The following is a 16,782-nucleotide window of genomic DNA, read 5'->3' as shown; positions in this document are numbered from 1 at the left end:
GACCTAATAATTAAGACATCTAGCTTGCATGTTGAAGAGGCTGTTATTAGAGCTCATATTTAGTTCGGTTTCTCCTGAGACCGAGAAGTTCATGAGAGTTCGGGTTTTAATTGAACAGCTTGCCAGTGCTTCTACGTTGCTTTGAGTAGGCGTAATTTCCTCCAGTTCCTAATAGCAAGTGAAATCTTTGATGAGGTTTTCAAAGATGACAACACAGCAAGATTAGGTTTTACAGTACATTGCTGTTTTTAATTACCCCACATTCCCTGAAATTTAACATTTCGTTTTGTATCCCTCTCTGGTCTCTCTTATTAATTTGTCCTCTTGGTATATTTGTTTTGTTATTTTAAAAGGAACAAGACGGCCAACGTTTCGTTCATCTCTTGGGGCAGCTTCTTCTTCCAAAGTTCCAGTGGAAAATCAGAACAGCTCCTAGATGGCCCTGCTTTTAGTGTTCAAAACTTGGAGAGTCATTACGAGGCTGTGATAAAGCAGCAAGATGTCATTGTAGTTTTCCACAGACTAAGAAAAACGCAGCTGAAGAATGTTGCTTCTGAAAATGACTGAAAATCCAGAAAAGTCATAAGAGAACATGCTTCTAAACTGAAATCCTTTCTACTGCAAATTAAAATTATGGTGTGTTAAATGAATTTTAATGAGTTACAATGAATTTTAATGGGATATATTCTTGTTTGTGTGAAGGGGACATATTCATAGCATCAACTTGATTTTTAACAGCTTAGAAATTGTTGTCTTTCTCATCTGTTACCTGAAACAATACTGAAATCTGTAAATAGTGATTTACCAGTATAGTGCACTTCCAGATGGACATTTTCTCAGCAACGATTTATAGGAGTCTCCAGTTGTTCTCTGGGGTTGGACAGGTCAGACGTACAAATTTCTCCATCTCGTCTTAACCATAGGGCAAAAAGCTGGAAGCTTGGAACCTATTACTATCAAAACTCCCCCAGCTTTCTTTGCTGAATCGGTCTTATGGCAGCTGTTGGGATTGTCAGTGCATGTGCTGGTTCCTCTAGCTGAGAAAAATGGTCATCTCGATCATGCTGCAATTGCTCTTCATCTATATGTGAGCTGGAGTGGATGGAACCATTGCCCAGGGATAGCATTTGCATCCTATGAGGACACATGTGCGGCTCTGCATTTTCTCAGTCAGGGATGCCTTCAGCAGCCACACTAAATTTTTAGTACAAGTGGGGCCCTGACCAGTCTTCCCTGTAAGCTGAGTGCTTGGGTAGCTGCCCAGGAGACATTTAAATGCCACCCAGCTGATTAGCAGAGCATCCCAGCACCCACAGCCAGCAGCATGAGAGTCTACTGCTGGTGCATGTCTGCATATGCCTCAGTGCACATAACAAAATTATTCCACTCATGGGTGAAAAAAATATTAGCCCTGACTGACTCCCCTGAACTTTAGCAAGTGATTTAGGCCACTGATGACTGTGGTTACAGTAGGCTTCTCTGTTATTGATAATTTGTTTTCCCTATCAAGTATTGGTCTAATGCACAAAATAACAGGCTATTTTGAATTAACATTGCTAATTCATACAACTGAACTTGTGTGGGTCCTTACACCCCCTCACTTTCTCCACATTTTTCCATTGTAGTGAATGAGCAAGAAGGAATGTCACATAATTAAACACACCGCAACACCCCCTCAAAAATACCAATTCATCTGCATTTTTACACAAAAGCTGACTAAAATTAATTAATGGAAAGAAGCTCCAGCAGAATGAAAGATGTGATGTTCTTGTCCTGAAATTCCTTGCTTATTAAATCACTGCTTTTTGTAAAATAGATGATGGATTTTTAACATGTGCTGTGGATTCCAATGAGCCAAAGTGAGCTTGAAAACTCCCAATTATTGCATTTTTGCCATAGATGTCACTGTGAATAAGTGTTAGCATCATTTCAATACGTGAAGTAGACGTTGCCATTTCTGTTTCAGTTGGCATTCCAACTTTTCAGAGTTTTTCACTATTCTTGTCCTTATGAGTCAGTCTCACCTTTTGCAATCTAATATTTTATGCAACAAATTCACATAACTTTTCCCTCTGAAAATCATACAGTCCAGCTTGTGGTTGCCTTGGATCCTTCTTGAGCTTAGCTACTGATACATGCAAATGACAAACACCAAGAGGATCATGTTGTTAACAACTTTGGTGTTGTTAACCTGAGTTACAGAATTAGATGTTTTCATGTAGGTGGCTTCAGTCTACTTTTGTGAGGATACAAATTAACTGAACCTCATTTAGGTACAGAATACAAGAGGCCAAACTAACCAGAACAAAGGATAGTCATGCAATTAAGACATTATACTAGAATTCAGGAAGTGTTCATCTCCTGTCTCTGATACAGCTTCACTTTGTAACCTTGAGCAAAGCCCCTAATCTCTCAGCACTGTAATTCTCTGAATTGTACATCACAAAGATGCTGTATTGAAGATTATGAAGTGTTCAGATACTAGGCTTTTCATTTAGAAATCTAGATAACGTTGTATCTGCCCACAAAGCACATCATAGGATGGGCTGACTGGCATTTTTGATCAGCTCTACAATTTAACCTTTGGCGATAGGAGATCACACTCAGGGCCTTTAAAGTTTCAGCTTCTGGTTTGTCATAAAACAAAAAAAAAACAAACAAAAAATCCCCCAAAAAACAAAAACAAAAAAAAAAACAACAACCAAACACCTCACCAATTCTACTAAAGAGGTGTCTTCTTTTGGTAACCTCAAAAATCGTTCAGAACTTTGCAAAAGCCTTACTACTGATGGAACTATATTCTCTCTCTGTGTTGCCCCTTGTTTCTATTGATATTATTTTTATGTAAAAATGTTATGTCTGCCATGCAAAATATAGCATACAATTTCTTGATAATCATTGTTTTGCTGTGAGTTTCAATATTGTTTGCTTTGGTGGCAACCATTAAAATAGATAATTTTGGGATGTATTAGCTGGAGTGCAGTAAGAAAGGCATGAGAAGGAATATTTCTACTCTACTCTGAACTGATTAGCCCCAGCTGGAATGTTGTATCCAGTTCTGGGTGCCATATTTTAGGGGGCAGGGTGTGGAATTTCATAAGGGGCGTGTGCAGTGCGATCAGCTTCTGGGCCTCAAGCTCATTCATCTCATTAAAGGTCTTGAAACGTGTTACCGTTTTAATGTCTGTGTGTTCACATTTCTATATCGATTAATAAAGTTTTTACATTCTACAGACTTATTTTCTTACATGTGCTGAAAGGGTTTTTTCCCATATGAACATAACTGAAATTTCCATTGGTTTGGATGACATTAGACAGCTTGAGGGGGGTGGGGGGGCTACTAATTGCAGGTATGAAAAATGGGGCCTGGTGTAAAAAGTTTGCTCATCTCTGCTTTAAGGGATCAGGGTTTTAGGCACTGGATCCTCTTGAAATTCAGCAAGAGTTCAAAGCCAATCACAGGAAATACTTTTTCGTATGTGGTGATTAAAGTAGGAACTCATTGCCACAGGAAGATATGGAGACCAAGATCTTAACAAGATTCAGAAAGAGCTCAGACGTTCATATGAGTATCAGGAGGACTCATCATTGTCATAAATGATAACAAACGTTTGGAAGTAACACTAAACCTCTTGCCTCAAGGTCCAAGCAACTGAGGGAATCAGAATGACTCCTCCTTGAGAGAAAGATTATCCCACATTTCCTACTCCCGGGTTCTTATACCTTCCTCTGAAGCATCTGGTGCAAGCAGCTATCAGAGACAGGAGGCTGGACTATACTGCCCAGGCGTTTAGTCTGCAATTCCTGATGCAGTTGATGAGGAGGGTAACTTGTACTGACTCACAAAGATGTTGACAGCTTGAGAGAGTGTGCCCTGGGAAGGGTGAGGGGTCTGACCAGTCAAGCTCACATTTGCCCCTCATCAAGCATCAGAGACAGCTACAGAGCTGGTCACAACTAGGCAACAGAAAAGACACAGCTGAGAAATGGGACGATGGAGTCAGAAGTAGACTAGACAGAAGATTTAGGGCTCTAATACCTTCAGACCCTGCACATATCAGGGGAACCCTGGACAGCATACATTCCTAAACAGGAAGTCCTTGCTGTAGCACAGAGAAGTGGATTAGGGGCCTGGCCAAAAATCAGGCAAGTTACTTCACTGGGCTATGGATCATAACCTACGTGGCCCTCCTGGCTCTTGCAGTCATATCACCTCTCATGGACAGGTTTGTGGACCAAATACCCATGCCCCAAAGACTGGAATATGGCCCATCAAAACTAGGTTTTGAAGAGAAACTGGGGTTTTGACAAAATGAGTGTTTTGGCAGAATTTGTGCTTTCTGGAGAAAATGTGGCCTTTTGGTCAAAACCCTGAAACTCCAAAATTGTGCACCCGAAAAAGTTTTTCAACAACAGATACAAATTTTCTGTGGGATCCCCACATTTTCTAGTCATCTCTGCACCTGAGATGTATTTCTACTTTTCAGGCACCAGCTACACCGCCGGTGTTTGTGTTGTGCTAAGATGTGGGCCTGCAGCTTGACAGCAGTCACTGAAACCTTGATGATTTCTCTGTGCAGGCAGAAACATCTGCAGATACAGGTCCAATTGTAGACCAGGGCAAAGTGGAATTTTACCGCATTTGCCTCTTTTCTTAAATACCTGGCAACTGGTGTCAGAATCTCAGGTTTCCTGCAATAGTGAAAGTAAGCTTCCAGCCTTTGTGGTTGCAGGAGAAAGCTTGAAAACGTGACTGAGTGCCCACTAAAGGCTTGGAAACCAGAAAGTAAACAAAAAGAACCCAAAATATATTTTGAAACACAACTCATGATTTTTATCCTAGTCTCATGACTTTGGGGGAACCTGACACATGATTTCTGAATGCTCGGGTTTGGAAATATTATTAACAGTACTCTGCTATAGCACATTTTATCAATCTATCTCAAAGCACTTTGCAAAGGCGCTCAGTCTCATTATCTTCCTTTAACACATGAGAAACTGAGGCATCGAGTCAAGGCTCCACAGCAAACCAGTGGCAGATCTAAGAATAAGGTGCAGGGTCCCAACCTCTCATGGCTCCTGAGCAGTCGGTATAAACAACAACAATAATAAAAGTTATAATGAGGCTGCTGGGTTTGTCTTGAGCTGATGGCTGCTTCTGGGATAGTTAGCTGCGTAAAAGGAAGTGCTTCTGGCTGACGCCCACCTCCACACAATGGACCTGGAATACCACGATGGCTTTGCCATTGTAGGCCTGTCACCTTCAAAAACTATTTAGCAGAAGTTTTGAAAGGGCAATAAAATCACTAGGAAGAATCTGAATTCCTCAAATTACAGCACAATCATCCAGGGAATTTCCCCTGTAGGTTCTGAACTGAGATGTCTGTGGATTATATTGACACAAACAAACAAACAAACAAACAAAACCACCATCTGAAGTCACATTTTGAACACAGCTGTCTCAGGAACACAAGTATCAAAAAGCTCAGATGACAGGACTCTTCTCTTGGAAGCCATTGGACTGCCTGTGGCAGAATTAAGCTACATTAACATGTTTTATCCAGGATAAAAAATAAATAAATCCAGGCTGCTAGGTTAACTGTTGGCTTCCTGCAGCAACTTTTAAGGCGGCTTCATTCTCCATCTTCCCATGGTGTACGGGAAGTACATTTTAACACAGACACTTCACATTATTTTTTTAACTGATAGGAAATTATAAGAGCGTTCAACTCCCAACAACCCAAAGGAGAGCTGAAGGTACGAAGGTTGGTGAAGGAGGACCTCAGAACCAGGCCATAGTTAACTATAATTGAACACTGGGTGGTTCTAGAATCCCATCACTGGCCATTTTTAAGGACAAGTTGGACAAAGCCCTGTTAGGTATGGTCAAGGGTTACTTGGTCCTGTCTCAGCACAAGAGGATGGATTTGACAGCCTCCTGAGGTCCCTTACAGCCCTACATTTCTATAATCCTGTGAAGGGTAAGGACCTTAGGGCTTGTCTGTATTTACTGCAAGATCAGCGTGCTGGCCGTCAATCTTCCGGAGTTCAATTTTCCCTGTCTGGTGAAGTTCTAGTGCGCTGGTTCTGAAGCTCTGGCTCCAGCCCTATTTCTTTCTAATCCCCCACAGCCTCTCCACTTTCCTCCCTTCCCAGGGCATCTTTTTGCTGCACTCTGCCCTGACTTCTCCTCTGGAAACCAAACCAAACCAAATATGGGCCTTCAATTATGTAAATGGCCTTGCCCCATAGGACAGGGCACTTCCGGCAGTGCAATGCCACACAAGGGGTGCGCACAGGAAGTAAAGTGTGGGCAAATCTATGGGCTGGGAAGGGCAACTAACACCATCTTCCAAACACTTGTAATGGGTTAAAAAATGGAGCCTCCAGGGAAATGGGGTATTATCAGGGGCCAAGCATAATAAGAAAATATTACAGCTCCATCCCTCGCTCCTCTGTAACCTAATAGCTAAGTCATGAAACACCATCACTTATAGGAGGGGAGTTTCAAGCATCCTTCTAACGCACTGCTTCTTCAGAGGAAAGGCTATTAAGGTGACACAATAGTTGTCTGTGGGTAATTTATCTGAGTGATTAAACCACTGTGATTTATTTTACAGGGGAATGCATTTTGGGGGTAGCCAAGTTGCAAGATGCTCCAGGGAATAAGCCATCACACACGGCAGCGAAGAGAGGAAGATCACCCAAGATAAGAGCATCACAGCAAAGAAGGTCCTGCCCACAATGTTGGCAATTTAGAGAAATCTTGAGCCTGTTACTTTTTCAAGCCCAGCCAAAATGGAGGAATTTGCAAGATGTTCTTACCATGAACTATTAGAGATGTAGAATAGACTCCTCAGCTGTACAGCCAGAAGGAACAAGGGTGGTCATGTAGCCTGATCTCCTGTATGGCACAGGCCAGAGAACTGTCCTGAAATAACAGCAAGCAGTCCTGTGGCACCTTCCAGACATACAGAGATTTTGGAGCATACGCTTTCATGGGCAAAGACCCACTGATGTGTCAAAATATCTGTTAATCTGTAAGGTGCCACAGGACTCCTTGTTGTTTTTGTGGATACAGACTAACATGACTACCCCCGATACTTGTCCTGAAATGATTCCTTGCACAGATCTTGTAGAAGAACATCTCATCGTGATTTAAAATGACCAGTGAAGTGAACTCCACCATGACCCTGGTAAATTGTTTCAATAGCTTATCACTCTCCCTTTTAAAAAATGGTGCCTTATTTCCAGTCTCACTTTGCCTAGCTTCAACATCTAGCCTTTGGATCACCCCCTATTCTGTGCTGCGTCCAGGTTCTAGGCCAGAAGAGCATGGAACTTATTCTAGACGTTCCCATGGAGGAAAGGTTTTATTCCAGCTATTGGGAGAGGGCCCAGGATCAGGTGCTGGTGCCTATAAAAGGAATGGAGCCATCAAGCCCAGGTTTAAAGGGCAAAGACAGAGAGAAGGGAAGCAGAGATACATAGGCCACCTGTGAAGACAAAGCAATCGCGTGCTCCCCTCCACCCCCGCCTGAGCCACATGGAGCACTCAGTGCTGTAGTGGTGATTTAAAGGGCCTGAGGCTCCCGAAGCTGTGGCTGCTGCAGTAGCAGTGACAGCAGCCAGGGGCACTGTTGAAAGCACAGGCCCCAAGGCAATTGCTCCCTTTCTCCCCTTTGTCGGCAGGCCTGCCTGGGTACGTGTTCCTCAGTCAGGCCAGGATCTGTGCTGCGACATTGCTGTGGCTGTTTTGGTGAGAGTAAAGCTAGTGTGTGTGTCCACAGCCCTGCTGCCGACGCGCCCCTAGTCACCGTGTAGATGTACCCAACCCTCTGTGCTTCAGTTCCCAGCCCAAAGAGGGATAGCAGCACCTCCCTACCACGCAGGAACCCTGGGTGCTCAGGCACTAAGGTAACGAGGCCCATGGAAGTGTGGGGTACACAGGAAGCCCTGGTAATGGTCAACACTTCCCTCCGGGCACTGAATTCACAATGGAGATTACACCACTTGCTACGGATCGACGTAGTGACAGCTGCACACAAAGATCAGCTACGATGCTACAAACCTTGTTTCATTGCAACGCAGGGGTGAAAGGGGCCCGGAGGCACGGGAAGGGAACAAGGAGCACGGCAGGTGGTGTAGCAACCCCAGGCTCCTGGCCCATTGCCTGGAGTCTCAGCCGCTGGCCCTGTGCACCAGGGGCTCAGCCACCCGCCTCAGCCAGGGCGAGGGGAAGGACAGGGTAAGGCAGATGGATCAGTGCCCCACCGCCCCGCTGGCCACTTTTGTACCAGTACACCTCACCGGGGTGCACCAGCTCACTTTCAGCTTCCGTACAACGTGCCAGTTCTTACTGTGAGAAGAGCTCTGTGATGCTAAGCAGGCTGCCATTCCAATGTGATTAGACCTGAAAGACAGCAACTTATTTTCACATTTGGGGACTTTGTCAGTTTCTCTCAGGAGCTTGGGGGCCATCAGAATTCAGGAACCACCCCTGCTCCTCCTACACAGTCAATATTTTTATAGGATGAAATCTCTTTGGAAACTAATGGGAAAGAGTGATATGCTTTGGAAACGATTTCTGAACAGCTGGACAGGGCAGCAAAGGTCAGTTCTTCTTCCTTCTCTTCCCCCTCACTTCTCCTATGGCCCCCTTCTTCTCTTCTGCTAGTTCGCCCTCATTTTGCTTTTCCTCTCTCTCTTCTCCATCTGGTCTGACTTTGATATGTTACATTTAACAATCTCCTTTCCAAATAATGAAATCAATAATGCATGGTAGCTCAGGGACTTGCTCCTCTTGGGCTAGTTAGCTGGAAAGCCAGACAGGACTAGCCACACCTGAACTGAGCTGGTGAAGGTGCTTGCAGCACCAAAAGCAAATCTAATAACTGCCTTTGATCTGAACTCATTGAAGCTGCTCTCAGATAGAGCAGGCGTGTGAGTCTGCCGGCTTACTTGTTTAGCTTAAATGCTGTTGATGAAAAGCAGTTCTTAGCCTAGCACAGCTGTTTAAAAAAAAAAATCAGTCCAGGCCCAAGTACCCAGTTCAGACTGAGTTCATATCCTGTGTGCTCTGGGCTGACGGCACTTCCATGGAAATAAAACAATTATGGTCTGTTTTTCTGGAGCAGAAGTCACAAGTAGCAAGGTGAAAGAGGCTGACTCCTGCTAGCAGTGGGGTGAAGAGCTGTTCTCACTTGCTTAAAGCAGATCTGCTCATAAGTAAAAAGGGATTTCATTTTGAACGCTTACTGGTCTGTAGTGTTTAGCTCACGTCCTATTATGGTTTCTAGTGGATTCAAAACTACTGGAGATGGTCTAAGAATAGACTTAGTGTGGATGCCAGTAACCATGTGGCCTTGTACCCCCGCACAAGGAATTATGTATGTGTAACCCTTCTATTAATGCCAGGTGCCTGTCAGAAGGGCTGGGTTCAACCCCTGGGGGGGTTCCTGTCAAGGGTACAACCAACCAGCTCGAGCCCCCACCCAGTGGCGTGCGACAATTTCACCCCACTTGCTGGGTGCCTGTAAGGCAGTTCTCCCCCCCTCGCAAGCACAGAGTCTAAGATAGAAACAGCTTATTTAATGACCATAACCTACCCCAAGTTTATAGTGACAGATGCAGTGTATCTAAGCAAAGGAGAGACAAAACCCTTTAACAAGATCCCAGCCCCATATGTTATAGAACCAAGTCTCTTGCTGGGGCTCTTGGCCCTTTACCCCACACACAGCTACAGGGTGTACCTCCCACGGTACAGTCCCGAACCCAGTGCCCACAGATACATCACCAGGGCAGTACTAGCTGTCCACTTGTCTGCAGCATCCCCTTGCTGCCACCTGCTGGCCGCTGGCTACTCCTCCCACCGGCCGCCTGCTGGTCGCCGTCGTCTGCCGCTGAGCCTATCGGCTGCCCACCAGTTGCCATCATCCGCCGCTTCTCCTACCGACCACCTGCCAGTCACTGTCAGCTGCCACTGCACCTACCGGCCGCCCGCCACTCACCCGCCGGGGCTCCTCCTACCAGCTGCCCGCCTGTCACTGTCGTCTGCCGCTCTTCCTACCGGCTGCCCGCCACTCACCCACAGCTACTCCTACCGGCCGCCTGCCGGTCGGCGTCATCACTCCCTTACCAATCACACTGCTGGGGATCACCCTGAGGAAGAACCCTGTGATTTCAGCTCTGCAGGGCCCCAGCTGCCACTCTGTGATTTCAGCTCTTAATATCTCCAGTGTGGGGCTTCATGAGCACCCTAGTATCCAGCTCTACCTTTCAACAGGTGGGGAGGGCTAGTCAAGCCAGGCTTATAGCTATATGGCTGAGGCATAGGCCGGGCCAAGTCACTCAGCAAGCTGGCTCAACCCGCACCGCACCGCACCGCACCGCACCGCACCGCACCGCACCGCACCGCACCCCTCCTGCTCTTCAATGCTTCAAACCAGGGAGCCCTGTGTAATCCATGTCCCATGCAGCCATGGCGACTGCCCTGTCCCCCACAACAACCCACAGCATTGGTGAGATCCCACAACTCCCACACTGAGTGTCAGCTTAAATTGTGATTTTACAACAACGTGTTTACAATGGACCGAATCTCATGGCTTACGTGCTACCTATTAGGCTTTGCCTGAAAGGTATCACACATGCACACCTTCGCATTCTCATGCAAATGATCTCTGGGAGACACTTTCCTCCCAGCCTCAGTATCACACATGCAGCCCTTTGCATTCTCATGCAGATGACCTCTGGGAGACACATTCCTCCCAGCCTTCAGCCGCGTTGTGTTCCTGCTGCCACATTCCTTACATATGGATACTAAAAGAACTGATGATAACAGACCTGATCCTGGCTAGGGAAGATATCGAGGGCTTGGTTTTGTGGAACATTCACCCTCCTTCTGCAGGGGAAGAAAGCTGTGTAACTTGGACGGCTTCCACCTCGGTAGAAGAGGGACCATCGGGACCATCTCTTTGCAGCGGCATTGGCTAGAGTAGTGTGGAAGGTGTTAAGCCCATAGCAGAAAGGGAGGGCAAATTGAGGGCCGAGATGAGCGCTCAATTCAAAATCAAAATTGAGATGTGGAGAACAAACTGAATTAAGGACCAAAGTATTTCTCCTGTTTGTGTCCTCAGAATTGCCTATACACCACTTTGAGGAGCTCATGGAACATACAAGAAGAATTAGAATAGCTCATTGAGGAGCACAAATTCAGTCTTGTTGGTATTGCTGAAGCCTGGTGAGATGATTCACATGCCTGGAAAGTCAAAAATGTCATTGCCTGTTTCCAATGGCAACTTGGAAGAAAATGATCCAGAGCTCTTACAGATCAACGTCCCAAGAGATGGGGGAATGTCAGCTACTGACCATAACCTTTTAGAACTATTTCTAGTATGTAGAGAAAAAAACATCATATTACCCAGGGGATGGAGGGGAGAGGGATTTCAATTTGAGAGACATCTGTAGGAGGTCTCACATGACAATACTAGAAATTCCAGTGATGTTTTAAACCTGAGAGAGGACAACTTTCCTATCTCAAAAAGTATTCTTTATTAGGTCTTGTCCTAACACATAAAGAGGAACTGATCACAGAACTAAAAATTAATGGTAGACTAGGTACAACTGATCCTGACTCCATTGCATTTATCCACACATGCTCTCAGTGCTCTAATAGGACAGTTTCACAGAGTGGAAAACAATTCTGAGCCAAGTCAGTTGTGAGAAACAATTTAATCGGAGAAGTGTGAATAATAATTGGGAATCGTCTTAGAATACCTCACTACACATCCAAACAGCCACAATGTCACATTAGAGGAATAAGGCTGCACAGGTTAAAACCACCACCATCTTCATCACCATTACCATCTGCTTTATAGAACAAGTAAAGGAAGCTATAAACATAAAAGTTTAAACAAATATACACACACTATATAACTGTACACACAATGGAAGAACAGGGAACACTGATAGTAACAAACGTAAATCAGAAGTTAGGAATTGCAGAAAACCAATAAGGGAAGCTGAAGGGACAAGGAGCAATCTACGGCCAGCAGAGCTGCAGATATATGAAGGAGGTTTTAAACATTATATTGGAAACAATGAGTAGAAATAAATCATGTATTTTAACACAGAGTTTCATCAACCATTGGAACAATTTACCAAGGGTCATGGTGAATCTCCACCATGGACAATTTTAAAATAAAGCTTGAATGTTTTTCTAACAGATCTGCTCCAGGAATCGTTTGGGGGGCGGGTGGGGAGAGAGTTTTCTGGCCCATGCTGTACGCGGGATGTGGGGGGGAGGTTCAGACTACATGGGCATAGTGGCCCCTCCCAGTGCTGCAAACTATGAAGCGACATCCTGTCAGGTGGAGTCTGGCAGCCCTGGTACTCTCTCAGAAGGGCCAGGCACAGCCCACTATCAACGCTGCCAAAGCTACAGACAAGAGGATCTTCAAAAACTTTGGGACACATGAAGGAGCCAACTGGGAAATGTGAAACTAGCCATGGGAGGGGATTGAAGACTAATTCCCTTGTCTAGCTCCCTCCCAACATTCTTTGAAGCAAGGGGTTGGCAGCGACTGATTGGAAATGCTGGGTTGTGCAGTTTATAGGATGCTGCGGGGGAAAAAATCAAGTTCCTTTTTACTAGGGCTGGGCAGGAAGCAGTTTCCCCGTCGCAAGAGAATTTCACATTTTGAAAAAATTCTCCCTTCCAAAACTGAGATAAAAGTTTAAATCCTGAAAATTTCTGCAAGTCAACAAACCAAATAATTTCAGTTTAGGTCAAATCAAAATGTTTTATTATTTCAATAATGTTCATACGTTTTGTTTGTTTTGATCTTTTTCATGCAAATTAAGTTAAATTTTAAAGCCAAAAGTTGAGTTGATACAAAACAATGAAGCTTTTCTTTTTAAAAAAGTTGAAATGGACTTTTGACAAAGTCTAAACTTAGCTTGCCAACATTTTTTCAAGTAAGGAAATCCACCAAAACCCACTTCTTCCTGCACCCACTGTGTTTAGATGAACTGGCCATGCTTTGTCCAAGAAACATTTTGTTGAAAAGTTCCTGACCAGCTCTATTTATCTCAACCAAACCTCAGATCTTTGGTGTGCAACACGTCCTTTGGAAAAGAAGAAAAATGGCTGGATTCAGAGACTGTGGGCAGCAGTCCTAAGTCACCTCCAGGCTATAATTTCACCTGTGCCACCTCTTGTGGGTTTTTTTTTTTTTATTTGCTCCTCAGAGCACTGGGACCTCAGAGATGTAAAGGAGGGTCAAAAATACAGCATATTTTCCCTCTCTCCTGTGACCTCTCCTCTCATCTGCTGCTTTGACCTCTCACTTAACACAATTGGCCTGGTCCTGAAATGAAGAACAGTCACATACAGCCCTGCAAGTTGCCTCTGGATTCCATCCATCTCTCAGAAGTAAAGTAAACTCCCAGAGATATCTAACCCCAACTCCTATATATCGTAGGCCATGTGTAGCATCATCACACGATTATCCCTGAATTGAGTCTACTAACTTGTGCTGGACTAAAGCGTACCTCCCATGAAGGCATCAAGAGATCGGTAGATTCCTTGTCCATTCCCTGCCACTGTTTGACTGCAATATTGTTCACCATTCTGCCACGTCCCTGTGATTACCCATTCCTATTTAATGAAGAACCAGTCATTTCACCAGCACCTCTAGGCTGTTGCTGGTACACTCACCTGCAGCAGAAAGACCTTCTTATTGGGGACAGTTACGGACCCCCTCATGGCATTCACTTTCCGCAGTGAAGGTTTTTCAATGTTTGCCCATTTCTCTTCAATTTGATGTTGGTGGCATTTGTCCTCTTAATCCTGCTTCACCTATTCCAGGGTCAGATCCTCAGTGAAGGATCAGTCAGGCCAATAATTTATATCAATCTCACTCTGGTTGCTTAATTACACTGGGTTTGCTCTGCCTTTATTATGCTCAAACTTAGAGGAAGGAGCTTTCTTTAGCTCTCTTAGAAGAAGGCCTTTACATTTATGACAAGGAATACATGCTACAGCAAACAACCAAGAATTCAGGTAAGAATGGGAAACATTCAGTTGAAAAGTTAGTTTGCTGCTTCCAGTCAGGCAAGCCTCAATAAAATAGTGTTCAAACGCACCTATTCTCAGCAGCTTTTGAAGGCCTGTGTGATATTAGCCTGCCACCTTAATCAGAGTTGTGTGTCTCATATTTACAGACAAGTTTTTATTACCTGCCTGGCCAAAGAGTGAGGAAGGGGGAGAGAAGTGAAGATGATATCAGTGTGATAGAAATGAGCAAGAAGCCTTTTGCTTGGATGGGAGAGGCACCTTTGACCTAGACCTGACTCATTGATAACATGGAAATTGATCTATTTCTGCAGGAATAAACGTCTGCTCCTCCATGGCTGCCATTTGTTTTATAAAATCAGGTGTATTTGCGCAAGGTCACAGTACCTGCTGCAGTGGAGCAAACTGCCTCCCCAGACCAAGCTTCCTGGCTCATCTCAAGAGACTAGATGGAAAGAAAAAAGAGTTTGCATTACACCCAGTAAGTAACAAGTGCGCTCTACCAGCATGCTGCGTTAGGAACACAGCATTTGCCAAACTGGATCAGGACAGTGAGTTACAAACCCAGTCAAATGCACTAACTGAGCAGGACTTCAGTCATCTGGAACTTGGGCTTGAGCAGACACAGAGTACAGCATCTCATCTGGTGCTGTTAGTGACTAGTTTAGGGAATGGAGCAGCAAACTCCTTAAGCACTGAGGCTAAAATAGGATTCAACAGGACTGCTCATAGGTTTAAAGTTAAGCATGTACTTAAGTGCACTGCTGGAGCCTAGTCAAAATACGGCATATAAACAATGCCTGGAACCATGAGCACCCTCTCACTCCACCATGGCCCGTCCTGGCAGAAAATGGCAGGAAAAGCATTGCTGTGATGCTCAAAAGCAGCACCTATAAGACAACAGCAGAGCAGTGCCACAAAAAAGCTGCAATCACTTCAAGCATAAATACTACAAGATTAACATAAGTGACATAATTATTATCCAGCAAGGCAGGAATTCTTCTTCCAGCATCAGCACATTTTCATTCATCACCGAATGCCTTAGGCTGCTAAACGACTGGATCCAGCATTACTCGTTGTTGTAAACAATTTAGAATTAAGCTCCAAATATTCTGTAATGACCAGCAATCACCTCTGGGGAGGGTCTGATTTAACTGCACTTCCTGGCCAATCAGCAAAGAAGGTATGTTATTTTGAGGATGTAAATGAGAGCAGCAGCAGTGCTTCCTTATGCAGATCTTTATTTAGAAATGAAGGAAAAAACTCCAGGAGGAAGAAAGAGAGGGGAGATGTCTGACTGTATTGTGAGAGTGTATTGCTGTGGACATATTCATTTTCACTCCTGAAAGGTAAAACTTTCAACAGCTTGGTCTGCTGGCTGCAATATAGCCTTCATTATGAGGCTTAATGCATTAATCTCATTGCAACCAGGTATCTTTGCATATCTGGCACCCCTACATTAAGCAGCAGGCCAGACTCAGTCTCCAAATTGTATTGGACAGCCCCAAGGCATAGCGAGCTCGGGCAGAATCGCAGCTTTCTTTACAAAGAAAAGTTCTTTCCCTTGTGACTGCACTGCAGGACTACCAGGCCAAATGTAACCAATACATCAGTGGCAGCTGGAGGCTGCAGGGAATGAAGGATAATGACTCAAAGAGTTAAATTGCCCTATTGTTATTAATCTGACTGGAAGCACAATGCTAAAGCTCAGTGACGAGGGCAGTGCTACTATTTCACAGCTGGCTGTACCAGCTGCAAAATGAGTTAAGAGGGAAGGCCTGCAGAGGGAAGGGGATGGAGAAAGTCAAGCCAAGGAAACAGGAGACTCATAAAGACGGGAATGATGAAGACAGGAGATCAAAGACACCACCGCCCTGTTTAGAACTCCGAGAGCGTTCCCTGCCAAACAACATTCTGCACTAAAAACTTAAAATTCTGCCCTCAATATTTTAAAACTCTACAAAATTCTGCACCTTTTATTTGTCAAATAAATATGGAGGCTTCCCGTGGCATTGCAGAGCACAGATCTCTGGCTGCACAGAGGTGGGAGGTCACAGTGGTGAAGCTGCAGCCAGCCCTGACACAGCGCAAGGGCTAGGTCTGCCACAGAAATACCCCAGGGTCCTGCCCCTCTGCGTGAGTTCCACCAGGCGTGGGCAGGTAGCCTCAGCAAGGCAGGATCCGAGTGTGGAGGGCCTTGGTGTGAGGGTGTGCAGAAAGAGTTGTATGTGTGGCATTCTGGGTGCGAGCAACTCAGTGGGAGATCTGGGTGTGAGGGGACCTGGATGCACAGGAACTTGTTGGGGGACACAATGGTAACAGGATCTGCAGGAGGGTCCAGGTAGAGGTGGTTGAAGCTCAGGTGAAGGGTCTGGTGTGGGCAGGATGGAGCTCGTCTGGGGTGGGTGGGTGTAGAGGGGTGCAGACACAGTTGAATGGGGCTTGGTGAGTTGGGGATCCAGGTGTAGGCGGCTCATTGGGGTGGTCCCAGTGCAGGGGGAGTGGAGCTCACAGGGAGTTGGGGACATGAAGGGGAGCAGCTCCTGGTACAAGAGGGTCCTTCTGTCTTCAGCTGAGACATGATGGGTGTAAGAAGTGGGGAGGGAGAAGTCTGCAGAGCTTCCCACAGCTGAGGATGGGTCTGACCTGGACCCAGATGCTGTGCAGGGGAAGAGGAAGCCATTCAATTAAAAAATACCCCAACCATT

At 45.1% G+C, this 16,782-nt stretch overlaps 1 protein-coding gene across 1 annotated transcript in view; it reads left to right on the top strand.

The window, feature by feature from the left end:
• Nucleotides 1-3,218, top strand: part of LOC142012981 (cysteine-rich protein 1-like) — a 45,027-nt gene extending 41,809 nt beyond the window's left edge. The window contains exon 4 of the mRNA XM_074994015.1: nucleotides 354-3,218. Within this exon, the coding sequence (XP_074850116.1) occupies nucleotides 354-436 (83 nt within the window). The 3' untranslated portion in view covers nucleotides 437-3,218. The remainder of the gene's footprint in view (nucleotides 1-353) is intronic.
• Nucleotides 3,219-16,782: the final 13,564 nt, after the last annotated feature.

Source organism: Carettochelys insculpta, chromosome 5 (assembly GCF_033958435.1).
Source record: "Carettochelys insculpta isolate YL-2023 chromosome 5, ASM3395843v1, whole genome shotgun sequence".
In the NCBI taxonomy this organism is placed as follows: domain Eukaryota; kingdom Metazoa; phylum Chordata; order Testudines; family Carettochelyidae; genus Carettochelys; species Carettochelys insculpta.
Note: the sequence above shows the minus strand (reverse complement) of the source record. Positions and strands in the feature narration are given on the sequence as shown.